The sequence below is a fragment of the Fomitopsis serialis genome, assembly GCF_022376445.1.
Source record: "Fomitopsis serialis strain Sig1Antser10 chromosome Unknown B0H18scaffold_34, whole genome shotgun sequence".
NCBI lineage: Eukaryota > Fungi > Basidiomycota > Agaricomycetes > Polyporales > Fomitopsidaceae > Fomitopsis > Fomitopsis serialis.
The window spans coordinates 154,317-173,950 of record NW_025954994.1 but is presented as its reverse complement, the minus strand read 5'-3'; the positions used below and the strand labels follow the sequence as shown (position 1 = coordinate 173,950).

Here is a 19,634-nt window from a genome sequence, read left to right as displayed (position 1 = left end):
GAGATATGTAAGTACCGCAGACGGCGTTCCACGGCCAGTCCGCAACCAGTCCGACAAGAGAACATGCCCAAATGTTCCTCCGGTTCGCGGCACGATCGGTGTCTTCGTGATGAGGATGTCAGCGGGAAATTGTGGTCCCAGCGACAGCGCTGACTGTTCCCTTGAATCCGCGGACTGAAGGCATACAACCACGACACTACAAATGCCATGTAGTCGCGGGATCGGAGACTGTACGAAAAGGCATCCACAGGACATATCCAATCCATATACAGCTGATCGAAGCAAGTTGCAGTAGTCCAACAGCAATCACGACGAGCGGGCCTTCGTCCCTAAAACCGATGGTCCTCGATATTGTGTTGGCAGAAATTTTAACTTGGCGACTTCCCAGCGTTATTCAGTTCCCAGTTCGCGATGCATCTCACGGGCAAATTCGGTGGGGTTTGAAACCGATGATAATAGATGTCGACTCGGACGGCACCTGCAAACAAGGGACTTCAGTCCTCCCTCGACAGAAGAAGCGAAGCTAGAATATCGAAGTAGCTGCCTGACAACCATGTCAGGCCAAATTCGTCTTTGCTTCCGCAGAATCAAGAACTGCAGATACGAACTCCGGGAGTTATGCGCCCCGTTCGTGGACATGTACTTACGTCAAGAGGCAAGTTAAGCCGCTTAATCGACAACTTGGAACTCCGCGTCTGCGGGTGAACATTGATAGCTGCCAGCAAATATTAGCACGAACACTACCCAGAAGAATGACTCACTGGACTCTGTATACTGTTCGGCGTGCCCCAGTATCCTGGACTACATAACGCCGGCGGTCGAGGGTTAATGAAGCAGGTCCCGGACCTTGAGGAATCGATGCTCTGGTCGCCGGGCGATCGGGTACCTAGGGCACAGTGTTGATATTGCTCCTGCATCTGTTGGAAACTTCGCAAACACGGATAGAACAGTTAGCATGCGAGACAGACCGTGGGGAGCAGACACACGATGGGTCGCGATATGGTGAATCTTGTCCTAGACGAGCCCGGCGCGACGGAGACAAATCGGAACGACATGGGCGGACTAGACGTCCCTTAATATGGCGTATGCACCTCAAATCTGTTTCCGACAGACGGTCAGTGACGTACTACCTGTGTAGTAGGTCCGTGCTTACCACCGCTCCCAAATCTGGTATCCATGTGGCATACCTCGGCGAAGCGACTCTGTGCGCTGGTCAGTCCCTGTCGCGAACTGCACTTAGTGGATCTTCAAAGGGTATGTATGTGTCGGCTTCCAACGGACAGTTCAGAAGGTTCCGGGGCATGGATGATGGGGATAATCCTCAAAATCGGTTCTGCGCGCCACAGGGCGGCGGTCCGCGAGGAACATTTCAAGTTCTCACGCCACAAGCCCTGTACCTCGCCAGGCCTTCCAGTTCAACTTTTGATTCGAGATTTCGTGATGTAAACAACGGCGGCAGGGACATTCACCGCTCTCGCGCATTCACATATTATCTCATCCCATGTCTAGTTATACACGAACCATTTGTCTTCTTTCCCGTCCGTTTGCGTCCCGACATCAGGTCCTCTTTCAACTCGCCTCCACAAAAGCGCGGTAAATGGCCAGCTGGCCATCCCCGCTCGCCAGTAGCTTCACACCAGTCCCAGCCCCGATGAAGAGGACATCGCCTTCAGCAACAACCAGTTTCTCCCCCGCCCACTCCAGTGCGCCCTTGCCCTCTGTCACGATAGCGATGCTTGGTCCCTCGATTGGCGGGTGCACCTCCGTCTCGCCGCTCGGGATCAGCACCTGGAGGACGCTGAATTCGGGGATGGGTGGGTTGTAGAGCGCCGTGTGTGCCGCGGAGTCGAAGGCGGCGGGCTTGACCATGTGCCGGCTGGCGTCGCCCGCGCCGTACGTGAGTCCGGAGACGAGGTTCGGGATGTCGCGCAGCTTGGGTGTGAGCCCCGCGCGGATCACGTTGTCCGAGGTCGCCATGCACTCCATGATATCTGCGTGCCGTGTCAGTACTCGTCGAGCGTTCGTGAGAGGCGATGCTCACCGCCCGAAACGTATGCGTGCGGCTCGCCCGCGGCAAGGAAGATCGCCTCGCCCGGCTGCATCTTCACGTAGTTGAGTATGAACGCGCAGAACACGCCGATGTCGCCCGGGAACTGGCTGTTGAGACGCAGGACGAGGTCCTTGACGCCTGCCTCGTCCGCGTTTGCGCCGCTTGCTTCGTACCGCTTCACGAGGTCCGCCAGGCTAGCCTTGAAAGCGGCCTCATCCGCAGTCATCAGAGCGGAGAAGAGGTCCTTCAGCACTGTCTTCGCCTCGGGGCTGGTTGGGTCGGCAGAGGACGCGGCAGCGAGAAACTTCGTGGTGATGGTCTCCGGGATGAGCGCGGCGAACTCGGGCGTCGACGTGAGGTAGGTAGCGATCTGTGACAGCGGGAGGAAACCACACATCGCGGTGAACGGCGTGAGGGCAAGCGCCATCTCAGGCTTGTGGTTCGCATCTGCGGGACGTGCTCGCGTCTCAGCGGGATGTGTTTCCCCGACGGGGACTAGTAGCAGAATCGCACGACGCGCCTTTGTAGACGTTCGGCTTCTCCTTGTGCAGCGCCTCCGCCGTCTTCTTGTCCGGGTGCGTCTGTATGCTGAGCGCTTTCTCGATCGCGAGCACCTTGAAGAGGAAGGGCAGGTTGCCCTCTTCCGCACCTGCGTCGCGGAATCGCGAGACAACCTTCGGGCCCATGAGCTCCGGATGTGCGGCGAGGTGTTCCGCGAGCGTAATATCCGCGCCTGCTAGTCGCGAGGGTCCGTTTGGATGAGTACCCATCCACAACTACGTAACTTGTCAGCGATGGAGAGTTCTGACATGCCCTGCGCAGAAATACCTCAGCATACGGAGCTTTCTCGTCGAGCGAGAACCCGGGTATCTTCGCTGCTGCCGCATATTGCGCTACTTTGGAGGAGAGCCCAATCTTCCCCCAGTCGTACTTCTGCGTCGTAGGCACAATCTTGAACACTGGTAAGTGCGACATCGTGAACAACCAGAAGTCGAGAAGGATGGACAACCGACGCGATAGCTGTGGGCCGTGCTGATATATGGCTGATTTATACCTGGGAACCACGAAAGTGTTTTGCGTCGCGGACGGCCCGGAGAACCTGCGGAGAACCGTCGAATGGAGTGACGCACTGGGATCGATCGTAGATCGTACGATGCTGGAGTCGAACGTGCCGTCGTGCCAGTATTTAGGGATTTAAATGAAATGAATACCACGCGGTAAGTATATGTCCTCGCAATAATGAACGTGGGAGACTCCTTGTAGTACGTACGTACGCCACCAGGTTCTTACACTGCCGTCTATCTGACCAGTTGGAATCCACCGGGTCGATGGACAGTGGATTCCAGAAGATGGGCAGTGGATCCCAGAGGCGAACACGTTCTCTGGAATCCAGTAGATAACCCAGTGGATGGATGCGTAGGCCAGTGGTGCGGTTTTCTGCCCACGTGATACACCAGAGGCGCAGCAGCGCATTTCGCCGCCGAGTATGTACTATGTCTCGCAATCCATACAGTTTTTGTCCAGACGAATTGCACAGCAATTTTATTCACGAGACACAGAGTTACTTAAGATGTACAAGGTAAACTAAGGATCAAGCAGAGGACCTCTGGAAGGTAATCGTAGTCGAAGCAATGTCGCCAACATCATCGGGCCCCCTGACGTCTCCCTGATGGCCTTGCGCGGGAGCAGCACGAGTGCCGTCAATGGTCCCGGCAATGTTCCCCAATTGCGCGAGTGTGACTTCGCCACTCAACTGCTCGGGAGTGAACACGGTGTGCGTGGTGCGCCGATTCACGCGGATGTTACTGGCAATGCCAGCGACATTGGGGGTTAGGGCTGTCAGGCCGAAATCATCACCAGCCATCTCGTCATCGCCATCTGTGTGCGCGTCCGCGGTGCTGCCCACCGAGACTGGTCCCAGGTTGGCAGCGGGGAGCTGGCTCGGAGCAGAAGTGAGCAGGGCAATGTCGGCCGCAGGCGGATACCCGAATTTGGCTTCATCCTTTGCAATCATATCTTTCTCCCACCTAATACCAACCATTAGTCTCGACGGATCTGAAAGAGACAGGTATGAACTCACTTGTCCCAAGATGGGCCTATCCCTCGTTCCTCACCCGGATTCTTCTCGTATGCATCGACGAGTCGCTTCTCGGCAGCTGGCCAAAATCTTCCGCCAGCGATCATTTGCCGGTCGCCAGCAAGGGCGCGCTGGATAACGTATATGTTCTCCGACTTCGTATATATTCAACAATGATAACTTACGAGCATAGCTAATGTTGCCAGGATACTCTGAGGTGGCTCCCGAGGTACGTTCGGGAGATGATACTTGTCAATCATCTTGCGGGCAAATTGATGCAATGGTTTCTTCTTCTTCTCGATGGAGTCCTCGACCTGCAGAATGAATGTGAATACATACCATCAAGATGGGTGTGGTTCGGCACTCACCTCCCTACGAAAATCGGACTTCATATCACCGGCGATATGACGCAACTCGTCGTCGATCGTGATGCGAACGATGGGGTCATTGACGTAGAATCCGAGCTTCAGCCAGGCGGCGCGAGCATAGATGTATTTCTATGCAGCATTAGATGGTTCCACTGCAACATATGAGCTGCTAACATACCCCGACCAACTCGTGGAACTTCTCGTACGTGTCGAGTGGCTGAATTAACCAATGCCCAACAAGGCCCTTCAGCAATGCCTGCATCTGATTGTCAGTACTGAAGGAAACTAGTGGTGGTTTGTCCTACCTTCTGAATGGCTGTTGTTTGCCAGGATCCTTGATTGAGCTCTTCAAGATGCTCGAAGCGCTTGTCAATCCTCTCGAGCACGGATCCGTCTTCGTTACGGATGTCCCTGGACAAAATCATAGTAAAGAGAGTGATATTCTGCTGTTCCGTGTTCATCTGAGGAACGTGCGTCAGTTTCGGCAGGTGGTGACACAACAATACTCACGCCAGCGAAGCGGTGAATTTCTTCACGGTGCGCATCAAGCTTGAGCTTGTTGATGTGCATATCGAGGCCTTGAGGAGTGAGGAGAGAGAACGGTTGGTTCTGGATGCTGTTGTTGAACGACAGCGGAGCCGTTGCCATGCTGTCAGCAGGGACAGCTGGCTCGTGCTGGAAGGTGTGCGACGGAGCGAAGAGCATAGCCGGCGTAGTAGGATGCTGAGGATCAACATTCTCGTCGGTCAGCTGTGAAGACCAGTTCAAGGGAGTTGGGGAAAAATGAGGAATATCAGGCTCGCGTCCTGACTGCGGCTGACGCAAAGGAGGGCCTGCATAAGGATGGTAGCGGGAAATCGGACCGCCTCGCTGTACCATGGTAGAGCCACGGTGACGAGGTGAATCAGGGTGGATGAAAACTGGGTAACTTGAAGGCATTTTGAAACAGGGAGAAAAGACGGAGTGGGCGACGCCTGCGTCAGTGGAGGGAGTCGAAAGAGATGGTGAGTGTTTGACGCTCGCCGCCACAGGCGTCCACTCACTGCCAGACCCGGATGCACCCGCGTTGGGCCAGTGACGAATCTGGAAAGCTGTTGCGTGGTTTGAGAATAATCAGCAATGCATGAATAGTGAAGGAAACTTGAACTTGAGCCATACCACCGATGTTTGAGATATTGTCGTTGTGTTGGCGTGGCTGCAACTCTACATCCCGGAGACGGCGAAACTGCGCGATCCTGACTTCAAGTTGTTCGTAAACATTGATGAATGAGTGGCGAGTCTGGACAAGCATCCTGCGATACAGCAGGAACAAGGGAATCTCATCGGGACATACCGTATGGTGGATTTATCTCTCCGTAAGTATGGCAGGCAGCGAGCATCATGATGGCCCTGGTAATATTGCCTGTTCGTCTGCACTGTGTAGTTTACAGTGAGCTCCATCACTGATCACGGTACAAAACTAGTAATACCTGGTCGCCGAATACGTGCATTGAATGTGAACGTTGCGGTGCGAAATTTGAAGGCTAGTAGCTACTATCAATTCAAGTCGTAGGCAATAATCTCAGCATCTTTACCATGGCTGACGTCCTACGAGTCGAAGCACCCATCATTCATAGATGTGTCCTACAATCAGCGAGGCGACTGACCCTTGACCCGTGGAATGGTGGTGGTCTGAGTAGAGTGAACGTTTGGGGATCATCCCAGCGCCGAAGTGGGACACACTGGGATCAATCGATGGATGTACGGAACTTGAACGGCCTCACAAGGCGATGCTCGAGGCGCCGATGTGTGACGCCCTTCATCTCAGACTCAGACTGCGAGCATTGCTCAGGCTCTTCAGGCAGAAGAACACCTCAAGGCTCACAGCAGTTCAAGATTGGAGTCATAATGCGTGCTCCCGAGCCAAGGTACATTCAATGACAGGTGAGCAATGTTACATTTCTGCGCGAAACACTACTGTACGCTTACTAGTACTCGTATTGGAGTCTTCACCGGCGGTCACCCTGCGCCTGCAGGGTCCATCCAAATGGTGCATGCGACAACTGACTACGGCTGTCAGGAGGATGGGGAGTTGTCACGAATGAGCGTGAGGGAGTGTCGGTGTGAGTCCGGGATGGGTCGTGATAATGCGACTCCCAGGCAGTGGTACGTGCGTGTCTTTCGGGCCCGGCGAGCTCTGCGACATCTATGTTCATAGGCAATGGCTGAGGGATGTTGCCATGCATGCCTATTGTATACGAGATGCCGGGGCTCTGAGCCGGCTGAAAATGAAGTGGTTGCGCAGGTACTGGGTCTGCAGGCGGCCGTTGCAGAGTTGCCTGCACCACCGCCGTCGTGCCATGCTCCACAGGCCGACTCGGAGCGTGTACACTGGTAGTCGATGCAGTACTAGGGCCAGGCACGGCTGCAGCGGGTGGTGCCGCTGGATGTGCTGGGGCCTTGGTACGTTTTCTTTTCTTCTTCGACTGCTCTGAAGCTTCGTCTTCAGCATCCCTGCGCCGACGAACCTTCACCGCCTCGTCCAGAAGTAGCGCGTGTTCAATACCCGGATACCGGACGTCTGGCTGCAACAATTGCAAGACGGCAGCATCACGTAGCTGAGCGAGGTTCAACACAAGATTGTCTTGATCCGATAGGTGATGTATTTCATTGTCCTTGAACTCGGTCTGATGTCGTTCCTGGTAGATCACTTTCGTCCGGGTCACGGCACACTGATGCTTTGCGCAATTGTGCACGACATTAGCCGTACACAGGATGTCCTGATTCGATGTTAGTACTATCATTGGTGATGTAGGAATTGGTGCTGACGTGGTGCCCCAGAAAAATACGCTCTCCTGTCAGCCGCTTGACCGACGGCACACGGTAAGGCATGACCGCTTCGCCAATCTTGCAAGGGGTTGACAATATACCGAGGACAGCATGTGTATCCAAAACGACAAGGATTTCGTTAACCTGTGCGAGCCTCGGGTGCATATGGTGCGCGTCCGAGTCGGGCCGCCAGAGCACAAAATCGTGCACTTTGACTCGATCCCCACTCGCCAGAAGGACAGACTTGCAAGAGATCACATTCGCAGTATATCTGGCTGGATCGACAAAGCCTGCCGCGGCACTCAGTGTACTAGCAATGGTACGTCCTGAGCTCTCTCCGCGGAGTGCAATAAATTGAGCTGAAAGTTTCGTTGAGCATATCGAGAACAACATAATATATATATATATTGGAACGTACGAGCTGCTGTGCGACACGCTTGAATTTGTGGCCGGATACCACGTTCAGTCATCCCAAGTACTTTATGAGAGACGGGTTCGGCTGACGACAATGCTTTGCGTAGACCTTCCATCCCTAGCAGCCGCACAAGAACATCATCTTGCAGTAGTGACAGAACACCGTCGCCGGCCTGGCGTGGCTTATCCAGTGAGGCTCCAGTGCCATCGCAGAGGTACCAACCTCCACTGACGAGATGACGTACAGCGTGCAAGAAGCTGAATGCCTGCGCAATGTCCTTGCTCGGTGCATGTCGATTTGAATGCACACTGCGTAGGCGAATGACAAAATTGTACGACTCGAAGCCTTCTGTTGAACAGAGAATTGCAGGTCCAAATCGGCGAATGTGCAGTGCAAGATGCAGAAACAAGTGAAACTTTGGTTTATTGAACCAACGAGTCGTCCAGAGGGCTGTCGCCGCAAGGAAGTCATACACGCTATGTTCGAGGCGGCGCTGCGTTCGATCAAAGGCTAAGCAAGTATCACCTAGTAATCTATGAAATTGCAGTACTCACAAAGTAATCTGGTGTGTTCTCGATTTGCGGCTGGAAGATCAATGGTGCCAAACGACAGAGGGCTGTCCACGCCTCGTATGCTTCACTCGGGATTAGTCCGTACAGGACTGTAGGCGCCACCTGGAGTATGGCACGGAAATCACGCCCCACAAGCGACCCGGCGTACTGAACAAGGGTCTGCGCACGTAGCGGACTGATGTCAAGGCCTGAAACATCGACGCTCGTGAGGCGCGCCTTGAGGATTTCCTTGCCATCTGCCGTCTGGCGGGCAACGGCGTCTCGCCAGAAATACTTGACAACCCCGAGCAAGACAACGTGAAGCGCCTCAAAAGGCGAGTCTTGGTTCGGATCAAAGTCTGGGGACATGTGAGTGTCAATGACGTGTGTTGCATTGAGTTCCACATCACTTACCCGGGATGAGTACTGTAGTATTCAATACAGTCCGGCGGTCACGCGTCACAAGGCCCCTCGCCACACCGGTAAAGGACCCTTGTCACGGGTCACTGGGGGGCCCGCCGGTTGTGACAAATGCACAAAAATTTGGCCGCCTCCGGCGGCGGCCTCAGCACTCGTTTCGACGACGTTTATAGCCCATCGACGCTCCGCCACACCGTCTGCACCGTCTTTGTCACACGTCACCGTCGCTCGCGCCGCGCCGCCTGGCGGCGGCGCGGCTGTCACAGTCACAACCTGCGCCGGATTGAATTGAATACTACAGTAATGTGGGATTGAACAGGTTGTCGGGCATCGCACGACGAAGCGTTTGCAGGGCCTCCCTCACCACATCTGCCTTTGACATGCCCGGCTTGGCAGGCTGACCCTTCATTCCCTCCCGGACATCCTTCGCCGCCTTTTGTAGACTCTCGATAAAGTGAAGCAAGTACTTATCCTTGGTACCCGACAAAGTTGCGAGACCATCCACGCTGCTCGGAGCTCCTCCGAGAGCTTTGTTCAACTGCTCTTCAAGGTCCCGTCGTGTATCTGTAGCGGTGCGTGGCTCGCCTGGCTATACGAATTATAAGTCATCAATTCCCAACGCATTCGCGTGGTGCGTACCTTCATGAAGGCATCTAAACATTCTCGTGGGTTATCTTGGGCGTTATGTGTCCTGCAGATCCGGCAATAACACCGCCCGCTCATCCCGATATGGGACGCGAACTCGCTCGACATTGGGTTGTCACCCAGAAAGGCAAGAACCCATGGCACGACTAGTACGTCCTCGCCGAACAAGCAATCCCACACCTCGATGCCATTATGGCGTGTCTCACTGACAAAGGTATGAGCACACAACTGCAACAACTACAGATATGCTTACCGTAACGTCTGCACGAGATACTCCATCATCTCTAATGGTGATGCGATGTTGGATGTCGAGACGAAGTGGATGTTGTACAGCAGCTGGGCGAGTTTCCGGGGGAGGCCAGCAAGGGTAAGCAGAATCGAATTGTGCTTATTCCATTTCTTTGACGTGTTCCCGGATGTGTCATCGCAGTATAGCCACAGTGGTAGCGATAACACACGCTTCCCCCTTGCTCTTTCTCGCCACGGGTTAATTTGCGGGGATGGCCAACCGTTCAACGGCGCATAAGGATCCTCGTTGTATATGACCCCTGATGCCACAGGTAAGCATGAGTTGTTTGCATTCACGTTTTGATTCGCTTACCTGCAATGTTTGCTGTCGACGGCAAGCCATACTGACGTTGGACAGTCGTGTTCTGCAGGTCGATGGCGTTCAAAAAAAATGCGCCAAGAGGTAGATCGAATGCTGCAGCCGTGCGTTCATCCACTATGTACGTCGAGTCGTTACTGTCGATCAGCAGTGGGTTGACCCGTGCAAACAGCTCCTCCTTGCGCATGAACCACCGTCGAATCATGACAGGTCCGATTCGGCCAAAGCTGTCCAGGTTCGCCATTGAAATCTCATTGACGAAGTAGTCCTTCCCCTGCTCGGATCGCGCCATAGGGCCACTCGCATTCGGGTCCACTTCCCATAGCCATTTCGCAGCTTGGCGTGCTTCAGACAACGTATCTCGGGTGTCTTCAGCATATGTAAATACAAAGGGGCGAACCAAGGGATTGCGGAACTCCTAACCATCCACGAGAGGATATATGTAAGTCATCTCGGCGTCGGTACACATAAAAAGTCGGTACTTACGTCTGCAATTATCCGCTCAATCGTGCAAGCACTATACCGATCACCCAAGCCTCCTTCGTGGGTTCGGACATCAAGCCCCGCTGTATTCAGGATCCGTTCCCGCTGATGTTTAACTTGCCCGACGTTCGGAAGCCCAGTGGCTCCATGCCGTTCAGCGAACCATTTCGCGGCCTCAAGTTCATTCTCTGAGAAAAGCGCACGAGGGAACGCGCTCAGGATGTCCATGAGGCAGTGCTGCATCATCTGTTAAGATGATATATTGGTAATGTCATTGCCGCAGGTGCGTACCTCTTTATCTTTCCACGGAGACCAGTCTTGATCATCCAGCAATCCCGCCAGATTGTCGGGACCGGAATCTGAATCATTTCAGCGGTGAGACCACATTTCCGAACATCGAAAGTATTTGCTTACCGAGCAACTTCTGGAGACTGGCAAAATCGAAGTCCATCCCGAAGTCTGGCGCGTGTCGAAGGTCACCGTCTGCGAGACTGTCATTTCCCGACAAGGGATCACGTAAGTCGTCTTCTCGGTCGGCGAGTGCATCGAGACTTTCATCCACTGTTCCTGCAGCCAAGGTACCACTCCAGTCATCATATATCTGCTCGTCATCGTCGTCCTCCAGTGCTGGTCCGTGAATTGACCCCAGGTGTGTCTGTGACATGAAGTGATCAGCAGCTGACATTGCTGCAGATAGATCTTCGCAGAGCTCGTTGAAGAATGGTTCCGCATAAGGCATCGCGCCCGTATCGCCATGCGTATGCATGCTGCCAGGAGTCACTGTTCCGGGGAGGGTATTTGGATCAAATGAAGTATCACGCTCCGAATCGTCCTGCGGCGCCATCCAGTCGGGCGCGAAGTCGACTGCGTCTTTGCGGCGGATTTCGCGTACGTGCTCTGTGGTTCCCTCGTGTCGTATAGCGAGAGAAAGCTTCTGAAAGTTTTGGTTTGGACAGATTTCGCAACGCCACTTCTTCGAGTTCAGGGCAGTGAAGACTGCAGTGTGCCATGAGGTCGTTGTATTGGACATGTAAACACGGTTACATACAGCGAGGATGACGGAGCATTGCCTGAGGGCTTGTGTCTTCTTGCATCGTAACTTGTATTGATTCGAGCAATGGTATGGTATTCGCGTGCTCTACACCAGACGTAATGCTACTGTACTGGATCGCCGCGCAATCTCTAAGTCGTTACATCACGTGAGTCCCCTCCCCGGGTTGCCACTGGCCCGACAGCTCTGCCACTGGGTCGCCGACTGGATACCAGAAGTCGTGTTTTCCAGCGGCCACCCACTGGACAGTCTACTGGATTCCACCTGCTGTCATCCCGGCGGATTTCCACCGGTCGAATCTATAGCGGTGTAGGAGGCAACTTATTCCACTTATTACCTCGACCCAGGCTCTGTCTCCGCTCTTGTCTAACGGGAACACGACAAGGAAAAATCAGGATATTCTCTCTGCCAAGACTGTACGAAGGCTGAGTACAAGGAAGTCCGTTTGCAGTGAGATGATGTTTAATCTGTATGCGAACCGTGCGACTGACAGATTGCTCGCCCCAGGAAGAAGCATTTCTTCGCGGAAATGTCGATGCATTTGTCTGGACAGATTCCTCCAGAAATCTGGCAGATGGTTCTCAGATATCTTCCGCAGTCCACGACACGAGAATGCCTTTTTGTCTCCAGAGTTTTTCACGACCTCGCCGCTCGCTCGCTCTTCTCGACACTCCGTATTCAGTTCGGATCCTGGCAGTTCATCTACGGTGTCCCTATCACTGTACCCATACGGAGTAGCGGGCAGCGGTCGTGCGCCGCACTGCTACGCATCATCACTGATCCCGTCTTCGCCTCTTATGTCAAACATCTCTACATACTCGCATTCGCAACCAATGATGCGATATTCGAGTTATGTAAGCGAGTATCGTTCCTTGCATTGCTAGCGGTGCTCATAGTCCGAGGAAAGGCTGTCTTACGAAAGCCATCAGCGCTTTACACAATCTGCGCACCTTCGTGTGGTACACTAACACCACCATCACAACCATGATCCCAGACACCGAGCTCCTGGAGACACTGGCGTCGACATGCACCCACCTTCGCGAATACGACCTGCCGTGAGTGTCAACATTCTTCTAAACGTATATTGCTTGTCACGATTATTACTATTCTCAGGATTCAGTCTTTGGATGCGCTGCACGCTCTCAAGCAATTGGCAGCAACGAACATTGCCCTATATGACGCTCAGCGACAACCCTGGGATGTCGACCCACAGGCGTACGACACGTATCGTTCGCGCTTCGCATTGCTCCTTGAGGCCCGCAGAGGATCATTGGCTAGGCTCACCGCCCCTAGCCAGGCGATTTGGGAGTGTCCGATACATATCCTGCAGGAGTTGAGTGATCTGACGATCGACGACGCCTGCCATCTCGGCAACATCACCCTCCTTTTTCATCACTGCCACGAGCGGCTCGAGTCCCTGCAAATTGTCCTCTACTGCCCGGGTGATTCAACGGATCTCTTTGCTGCTCTAGCGGCAAACCCCAACGCGCTTCCTCACCTCACGCACCTGAAGCTCTATTCGCCTTCCGCGAATGAAATGGAGCGGAGGGCGTTTGGGGGCTTTATTCAGACGAAGAAGAAACTACGGTGTCTGGACTACAATGATGAACAAAGCACCATCGATGACTTATCTCTTGTCATGCAGTCACTACCGGACTTGGAAGTGCTAGGCATTCATCTCGCATTCCATGTCAACGGAGAGGCCCAGCTCTGCGCTTTGAAGCGTGCAATCCCTGGAAGCTTAACAGCGTTACGTCTCTGGCTTGACTACAGCGACTTGGACCAACACTGCTCGTGGATTGATCTGGTACGCACTACCTCATCGCTGTCTCATCCAGTGTGATACTCATGGTCTTCTCCAGTGGACAGGCCTCCCGAAGCTCGTCTTCACCCACATCGACGACAACAAGCATCATCCGATCGTGGAAACGCTCGAGCTCGCAACCGCGTGCACGTCTCTTAGGCTCGTAGGCCATGGTCCGTGCTTCCGCGAGGTAGAGCGTATGAACGACGGAGTTACGCTCAGCAACCCTTGGTCTCAGACTAAAGTCGAGTTTCGGACGGCCGCTGATTTTGGCAGTCGAGACTGGGAGTGGCTGATGCGGGACTATATACCGCCCGAACACGTTCGTCGGATTTGAAGTGTGATGAGTATGGTGTTGACATATGGAACAGCCGTCGCTGAGGGACATGATAATGTGTGTTCGAGGTATCACAGCATACAAATTGTCGAGTAGTACTTCGAAGACTACGAAAATGTTAAGCTTCACAAAACTGCAACTAGTTATATAAGTAATTAGATGTAAGCATGTGAGTTGCCTACTTATCGGTGCATGCCAGCGTCTAAGTAACTTGGCTCGAACCAACACATCACTTCAGCTTTCCGCTCACAACTTTGAGTGTTTCATGTACCACAGAATTCTGAGCCAGATTCCAAGCCAGACTTACGCTTTCTACAACGTTCTTCCGTCTGTAACTCAGGCATCACTCTGATCAAGTTGGATACGCGCGAACTGAGACGTACGTATACTCAAGATCAGTTGAAGTCAAGTTGAAGTAGCTTCAAAGAGTACAGTACGGGGTAATATACACTCTATTCGAGGCAAATCTGAGCAAGTCTCACGTACACGGTAGATGCAGTCAGCGCCGCGGGCACTTACATAGCGATCCGTGAGGCCGAGTACACCGCCTTCATCAGTGTGCGCGCGAGTATCCTATCCGAGCCGGGGTGCACCAGAGTTTTACTCACATTGGGCACAGACTTGCTACGCCCGTCGACGCCTGCTTGTGACCGACTGGTACGTGCTCAATCGCTATTGACAATGATAGCCGCTGATTGCAAGGGTATAAGTCAGCGAGGCCGGGTGACAATCGACGTGTTCCAAACACCCCACTCCCACTCCTGGCGCTCTACTTCGAAACTGGTGTTCACCTCACCGACAGACGAATAGACTATCCACAATGCCAACAGAACAATACGTATCTCATCTGCCTCCCGAGCTTTGGGTCAAGATCGTCGAGAGCCTACCGCTTGACGCCGCCCGCACTTGTCTATCAGTAAACAAGCTCTTTCACGACGTCGCCCTCTCCACTGTCTTCGCGCGCATCGCGCTCGGCCTCGGCACGCTTGAGGCGCATGATCTTGCGCCGGAGGGCTTTCCTCACATCCGCGCATCCTTGCGTCTTGTAGAGGAAAGGCGGACGCGCCGCTCACTGGAGATCCTCGAGCGCATAGCGAGCGACCTGGCGTTTGGACGGGTCGTGAAGTCGTTGCAGGTTCAAGCATGCAATGCGGATGATGTAAGTGAGGCGGCAGTCGCGGTGCAGATCGGTAGGTCTTACGGAAGGTATCCGTACGGGCAGCAGTAATAACCCGGCGTATGATAGATCGCCTACTTGCTGCCATTCCCTCCCTCAAGAATCTCCGTGTGTTCCAGTGGCATTGGTCCTGCCCGAGACCGACTGAGAACATAGTCCAGAAACTGGCAGAGTCATGTCCTCTGTTGGAGCAATTCGAGGCGCCGTACGTAGCAGTCGCTTTACGTTGCGACATTTGCTCTTACAGCGCGTTCGCATTCCGTCGACAGACTCTTCTCGTGGCCAAGTCTCCCTGTACAGCTGCTCCGGAGCGTCAGGTCGATCCGCACCACAGTGGGCCGCGATGACCGCGATGAGCTCTTCAACATGGCGGATCCCGCGCCCGTGCTAGAATCTCTGTGGGAGAAGATGCAGTGCCCTCTTCCTGGCGTGGACGGCGTCGAATCGTGTCTTCTCGATAACATAACTGATCTGGAGTTGCTCTTTGAAGATGCATATGCGCCGAGGGACCTCCAAAACATCGTGCGCAAGGTTCCATGTTTGGAGTCGCTTACCATGGTGCCACTGCAATCCATGGATGACGAGCCGCAGGAAGAGATGTATGGCGCATTACAGGTGCTGCCGCTCAACCTGCCGTCCTTCGATTCCCTCGCGATCGGACCTGAGGACGAGCGTATGACGCCGCCGCAGATCGACGCACTGTGCAGCTTCCTGAAGGGCAGACCCCGGCTGCGCAGATTTGTGACGAAGTGCAACCTCACTGCTGCAGCCGCGGAGCCGCTTTTCGAGGCGTTGGCCACTCTGGAGAATCTGGAGGTGCTTGGACTGTTTCTTGCGTGTGATGCCACGCCGACAAAGGATTGGATACACCGTCTTGTGGACCGCCTCCCTACCAGCCTGACTGCCCTTGCCCTGGACTTTGATCGCGGGTTTGCGAACAAGGAGACGTTCGCCGAGTTGGTGGGTGTTCAATTTCTACTGCAACTCTCGCAAGACCTGACGTGCTCGCCCGTCTCACAGTGGGCCCGGCTGCCCGCGCTCGAGTTTGTGGACGTCCAGGTGCACGGTGCGGCGGTCCTTACGCCGAACCAGTTCATCCGTGGTGCCCGTAACCTGCGAATCGTATCCTTCCAAGACCGTTTCTATGATGTGGAGAGGCACGATGGCGAGCTGCGTGTGGTGATGCCACCGTGGCCCTCGAAAAAGGTGCACTTCCGAATGGTAGAAGACTTCGGGTGCGCGGATTGGGAGTGGTTGATGCGACAGTACACGTTCTTCGACTACATGCCGGCGCATTTCTGAGACCTTGAACACTGCCTTTGTGCCATCTCAGAAAGCTGCAGTCTGTAACTTACCGTAATCAGATTTGAAGCTGATCCCGGCGGGGAAAGGCCTGGACCCGAACAGCGTGCTCGTTCGTCTTGGCGACTGACCTGACCTGGCAGGGGCCAAACCGGAAACACTTGGCGAGTGGCAGACTGATGCGCCCGCTCCGCGCTCGCTGCGGAGCGGTTACCATGAGGGGCTCAGATCATGATCTAAGGGCATAAGTAACGTCCTCTCCAAGGGTCCATCAGTGATCATAGAATCCCGTCTTCTTCTTTCTTTTCTTTCTTTGCAATTGCTTTTTAGCCTGCTACGGTGCCGCTGCTCATCGTCGCCAGGATGGAGCAAACCCTCATGAACGCCGTCGATCCCTTCTCGCACGTCTCGGGAGGATTCTGGTCTCAGCTCATCAACGCGGTCACTGCTACTGCTGTTATCCGCTGCTGGCCGCTCCTGCTGTTCTTCACTGGCTGGGCAACCGCAATCTCGGTCATCTGCCGCTTCGTACACAATATTGGCATTTCGAGCACGCTGTTGACTGTGTGAGTGCTTACCTTAGACTTGCTTTCTCGGGATGGCGGTGTGGGGAAGGAAGACGGTGTGAGAGTCAAGCGTAACGCGAGGTTCCTGGTGTGTTCACTGCGTCCACGACGCATGATGTATACCCGTTCCATGCACGCATGTAAACTACTGTCGCCACTTGCAGGGTCTGCGGCAGCGGACAGGACCTTCGCGGATTGACTTCCGAAATGAAGGGTGCGGGGGGCAGTTTGGCAGCAACCGTCGTGCGCCTGCCTGGTCCTGTCAGCCGGGGTCAAATTCCTGGCACTGGAAGCCGTTGGCATTGTCTGTGTCCGCCATCGTCTGCGTTCATTGCCCCACAAAAGAGTGAGGGATTCGCAGGAAATAACCTGTCACAGGTTTCATTTTGCATGGGCTGTCTCGCGCCCATGAAGCGCTGCTTCAATGCGCCCAAAGCTTTCAATTTCAGTGGCATGATTGACGCGGCGACGAATGCCTTTGTTGGCGTGGACGTGTCCATATCTTCACAAATCGTCTGCGTATGTGCGTTGACATGCCAGGAAGAGGGCTATGACTGATATGTGTGGTCGAGTTGTGACAGGAGTAGAGCAGCTGCTGTGCATCCTTCACATCGGTCGACGATGCACCACACTTTCTTGCACTGCCTACGCACCCTGTGATCAGTGACTAATTATTGCTATTATCTAGCATCGGTACCGTCCTCGGTTTCGTCGTATCGTACCGGACCACTTCCAGTTTCGAACGATACAATGAAGGCCGAAGGCTCTGGTCGCAAATTGTGCTCGCCAGCCGGACATTCTCCCGGACGATCTGGTTCCACGTCCCGGAAGTGATGCCTGTCGCGGCGAACGACCAGTCTACGCTCGAGCAACGCAAGGAGCGCGTGCTCATCGAGAAGAAGACCGCGATCAACCTTATTGAGGCGTTCGCCGTCGCAGTGAAGCACTACCTGCGCGGCGAGGAGGGCGTGTACTACGTCGACCTTTACCATCTCGTCAAGTTCCTGCCTTCGTACGCATTGCCCGCGGGTCTGCCTTCTAACATCGACCTCGTGGATACGATGAGCGCTCAGAGCGCCCATGGCGATGGGACCACACGCCCTCGCAGGCCGTCAGATGTGCGGTCCGCCCGCAGCATGCAGTCCCCAACGAGTCCCATATCGACAGCCCCGCCGATGCCCATCGTGGGTGAGGGCCAACTTCCCCTCCCGGCGACGTCCCCCCGGCGTACGACGTTTGCGAATGGCTTGAAGCCTTCTATGGAGAGGGATCGTGGTGACAAGGACGAGAAGACGTCGACGATGAACGGAGTTGACGAAGGCTTCCTGTTGCCGGCGCGGATCCCGCCCCGGTATCACCTCCTGGACCTTTGGCCTCTATCGTTGATCGTGCATCTGCTCGCTAAGAGAGGCAAGGATGTCAAGGTATGTGTTTTAGCTTGGGATTATGGTGATATACTCATATGGAATCATACAGGGAAGGACTGCTGCGCGCATCCGTGCCAAGTTGCGGAGCAAGACTGTTACCCACAATCTCCCACTCGAGGTTTCGTTCTACATGGTCAGAATTCCTCCTCGTATACGTCTGAACACGAGCTGATTAGTTGTGCCACCAGAGCTCGTACGTAGCGGCACTTCAGTCCCGCAAAGTTGTTGACCCGCCCACGGCCAGTATGTGTCTTGCGTTGTTCTGTATGCATGATAGGAGCTGACCGGTTCCACTCCAGCTGCCCTTATCGCATCCTTGAACCAGCTCGTGGACGCGCTTACTGGTCTAGAGCGTATTCTCACTACGCCCATCCCGTTCTCGTGAGTTGCCTGTCTCATCTTAGATCGACCGAACCTTGACATGCTGTTCGCAGGTATCGTGTTCATCTGTGGACGGTCACGCTCCTCTACAACTTCTTCCTTCCCTTCCAGATCTGGGATACACTGGGCTGGCTCACGATCCCCGCCACTGCGTTGCTAGTGCGTCCCGCTTGCGAACTCAACCCTTTCACTGTTGCTGATATTCGTGCAGAGCTTCATCTTCTTTGGCTTCCTCGTGGCTGGTGAGGAGATCGAGAGTAAGTCGAGTCCCGAATGTACACACCTCACGTTGACTCATAACCACCACCCATAGACCCGTTCGGTTATGACAAGAACGACCTGGTACGTTGTCTCAACAACCGACATTGCATATCATGACTGATCTGCGCCCTCCAGAACATGGACCACTTCACGCACAACATCATCCGCAGCGAGCTCCACGCGTTGACTGCACAGCCCATACCCGACCCATCTATCTGGGTGTTCTCGCCCTACAACGACATGGTCGTCGGCTCCAAGGAGTCCGAGCGCGTCTCACCCGACGAGTGGATGCAGCGCGGCCTCCCGCGCTTCCAGATGGCGCTCTCTGAGAGCATTTAGGATGTCCCCAATCGTAAATGTCTGCTATGTTGCCACATAGCATCTGGTGACCGACAGTGGGATAGTAGGTATTGTTTGTCTGTTTGTCTGTCTTGGCTGTTGTAGATGTCGGACAGGGCTAGCATTACCAACACGCATGGCTTTCACTCGCATCGGGTAGACGCATGTTTCCACTCTCCTCACTGTCTCTTTGTCATAAAATATTGCATTGCTTTCCTCGCTTCACATATATTAACCCCCTCCCCGCATTATCTTGTCATTCACGCATCGCACACGTCGTCGCATAGCATATTCCGTCATTCACGTATTTATGATAGATGTTCGAGCTTTAGTATATTCATGGGGCGGCTGGCTGCATGGACTGTCTTTACGTTTACGGAGGCGGTCTGGCCACTGTTGCTTTCATCATGCTGATGATTATGTTGCAATAGCATTTGTTGTTGCATGATGCAGGGCCGTCGTGCCACGTATGGTGCATAAGGATGCATCTTGTGAGACCGTCTTCCGTCTCGCGGGGCTGTCGAACTTCGTGATTGGCCACGGTCCATGGCAAGGGGACGAACGG

At 54.2% G+C, this 19,634-nt stretch overlaps 5 protein-coding genes across 5 annotated transcripts; 3 read left to right on the top strand and 2 right to left on the bottom strand.

Moving 5' to 3' along the window:
• Nucleotides 1-1,408: 1,408 nt before the first annotated feature.
• Nucleotides 1,409-3,224, bottom strand: B0H18DRAFT_1008204 (mannose-6-phosphate isomerase). Its single transcript, XM_048028769.1, has 4 exons — nucleotides 2,879-3,224; nucleotides 2,571-2,826; nucleotides 2,042-2,497; nucleotides 1,409-1,991 (listed from the first exon to the last, which is right to left on the bottom strand). The coding sequence occupies exons 1-4, from the start codon at nucleotides 3,023-3,025 to the stop codon at nucleotides 1,570-1,572; spliced, it is 1,281 nt and encodes a 426-aa protein (XP_047893262.1). The 5' UTR covers nucleotides 3,026-3,224; the 3' UTR covers nucleotides 1,409-1,569.
• A 3,259-nt stretch (nucleotides 3,225-6,483) lies between these two features.
• Nucleotides 6,484-10,652, bottom strand: B0H18DRAFT_1085196 (uncharacterized protein; the record flags this gene model as incomplete). Its single annotated transcript, XM_048031883.1, has 15 exons — nucleotides 6,484-6,756; nucleotides 7,003-7,298; nucleotides 7,324-7,574; nucleotides 7,808-7,913; nucleotides 7,941-8,066; nucleotides 8,154-8,211; nucleotides 8,273-8,678; nucleotides 8,989-9,058; nucleotides 9,092-9,132; nucleotides 9,157-9,278; nucleotides 9,329-9,539; nucleotides 9,588-9,882; nucleotides 9,936-10,058; nucleotides 10,080-10,359; nucleotides 10,428-10,652. 15 exons carry the CDS (start codon nucleotides 10,650-10,652, stop codon nucleotides 6,484-6,486), a joined length of 2,883 nt encoding a protein of 960 aa, XP_047893261.1.
• Nucleotides 10,653-11,675: 1,023 nt separating this feature from the next.
• B0H18DRAFT_1211335 (uncharacterized protein) lies at nucleotides 11,676-13,722 on the top strand. The gene is made up of 5 exons (XM_048036412.1): nucleotides 11,676-11,925; nucleotides 11,983-12,329; nucleotides 12,383-12,530; nucleotides 12,589-13,282; nucleotides 13,338-13,722. The coding sequence occupies exons 2-5, from the start codon at nucleotides 12,005-12,007 to the stop codon at nucleotides 13,614-13,616; spliced, it is 1,446 nt and encodes a 481-aa protein (XP_047893260.1). The 5' UTR covers nucleotides 11,676-11,925; nucleotides 11,983-12,004; the 3' UTR covers nucleotides 13,617-13,722.
• Nucleotides 13,723-14,329: 607 nt separating this feature from the next.
• On the top strand, nucleotides 14,330-16,198 carry B0H18DRAFT_1008165 (uncharacterized protein). Its single transcript, XM_048028768.1, has 4 exons — nucleotides 14,330-14,806; nucleotides 14,863-14,998; nucleotides 15,063-15,753; nucleotides 15,814-16,198. The coding sequence occupies exons 1-4, from the start codon at nucleotides 14,437-14,439 to the stop codon at nucleotides 16,093-16,095; spliced, it is 1,479 nt and encodes a 492-aa protein (XP_047893259.1). The 5' UTR covers nucleotides 14,330-14,436; the 3' UTR covers nucleotides 16,096-16,198.
• Nucleotides 16,199-16,256: 58 nt separating this feature from the next.
• B0H18DRAFT_1008162 (UPF0187-domain-containing protein) lies at nucleotides 16,257-19,517 on the top strand. The gene is made up of 9 exons (XM_048028767.1): nucleotides 16,257-16,661; nucleotides 17,350-18,085; nucleotides 18,138-18,221; nucleotides 18,277-18,331; nucleotides 18,388-18,469; nucleotides 18,523-18,628; nucleotides 18,681-18,726; nucleotides 18,783-18,811; nucleotides 18,866-19,517. Exons 1-9 carry the CDS (start codon nucleotides 16,459-16,461, stop codon nucleotides 19,067-19,069), a joined length of 1,545 nt encoding a protein of 514 aa, XP_047893258.1. The 5' UTR covers nucleotides 16,257-16,458; the 3' UTR covers nucleotides 19,070-19,517.
• The last annotated feature ends 117 nt before the right edge of the window (nucleotides 19,518-19,634 follow it).

Excerpts from the sequence above, each read along its gene's own strand:
- B0H18DRAFT_1008204 (XM_048028769.1), bottom strand. The coding sequence starts at position 3,025 with ATGTCGCACTTACCAGTGTTCAAGATTGTGCCTACGACGCAGAAGTAC. Across the intron at positions 2,827-2,878 it reads AGAAAGCTCCGTATGCTGAG|TTGTGGATGGGTACTCATCC; the intron begins GTATTTCTGCGC and ends CAAGTTACGTAG. Across the intron at positions 1,992-2,041 it reads GCACGCATACGTTTCGGGCG|ATATCATGGAGTGCATGGCG; the intron begins GTGAGCATCGCC and ends CACGGCACGCAG.
- B0H18DRAFT_1211335 (XM_048036412.1), top strand. The coding sequence starts at position 12,005 with ATGTCGATGCATTTGTCTGGACAGATTCCTCCAGAAATCTGGCAGATG. Across the intron at positions 12,531-12,588 it reads CTTCGCGAATACGACCTGCC|GATTCAGTCTTTGGATGCGC; the intron begins GTGAGTGTCAAC and ends TACTATTCTCAG. Across the intron at positions 13,283-13,337 it reads ACTGCTCGTGGATTGATCTG|TGGACAGGCCTCCCGAAGCT; the intron begins GTACGCACTACC and ends GGTCTTCTCCAG.
- B0H18DRAFT_1008165 (XM_048028768.1), top strand. The coding sequence starts at position 14,437 with ATGCCAACAGAACAATACGTATCTCATCTGCCTCCCGAGCTTTGGGTC. Across the intron at positions 14,999-15,062 it reads TTGGAGCAATTCGAGGCGCC|ACTCTTCTCGTGGCCAAGTC; the intron begins GTACGTAGCAGT and ends TTCCGTCGACAG. Across the intron at positions 15,754-15,813 it reads AGGAGACGTTCGCCGAGTTG|TGGGCCCGGCTGCCCGCGCT; the intron begins GTGGGTGTTCAA and ends CCCGTCTCACAG.
- B0H18DRAFT_1008162 (XM_048028767.1), top strand. The coding sequence starts at position 16,459 with ATGGAGCAAACCCTCATGAACGCCGTCGATCCCTTCTCGCACGTCTCG. Across the intron at positions 16,662-17,349 it reads TCGAGCACGCTGTTGACTGT|CATCGGTACCGTCCTCGGTT; the intron begins GTGAGTGCTTAC and ends GCTATTATCTAG. Across the intron at positions 18,727-18,782 it reads GGCTGGTGAGGAGATCGAGA|ACCCGTTCGGTTATGACAAG; the intron begins GTAAGTCGAGTC and ends CACCACCCATAG.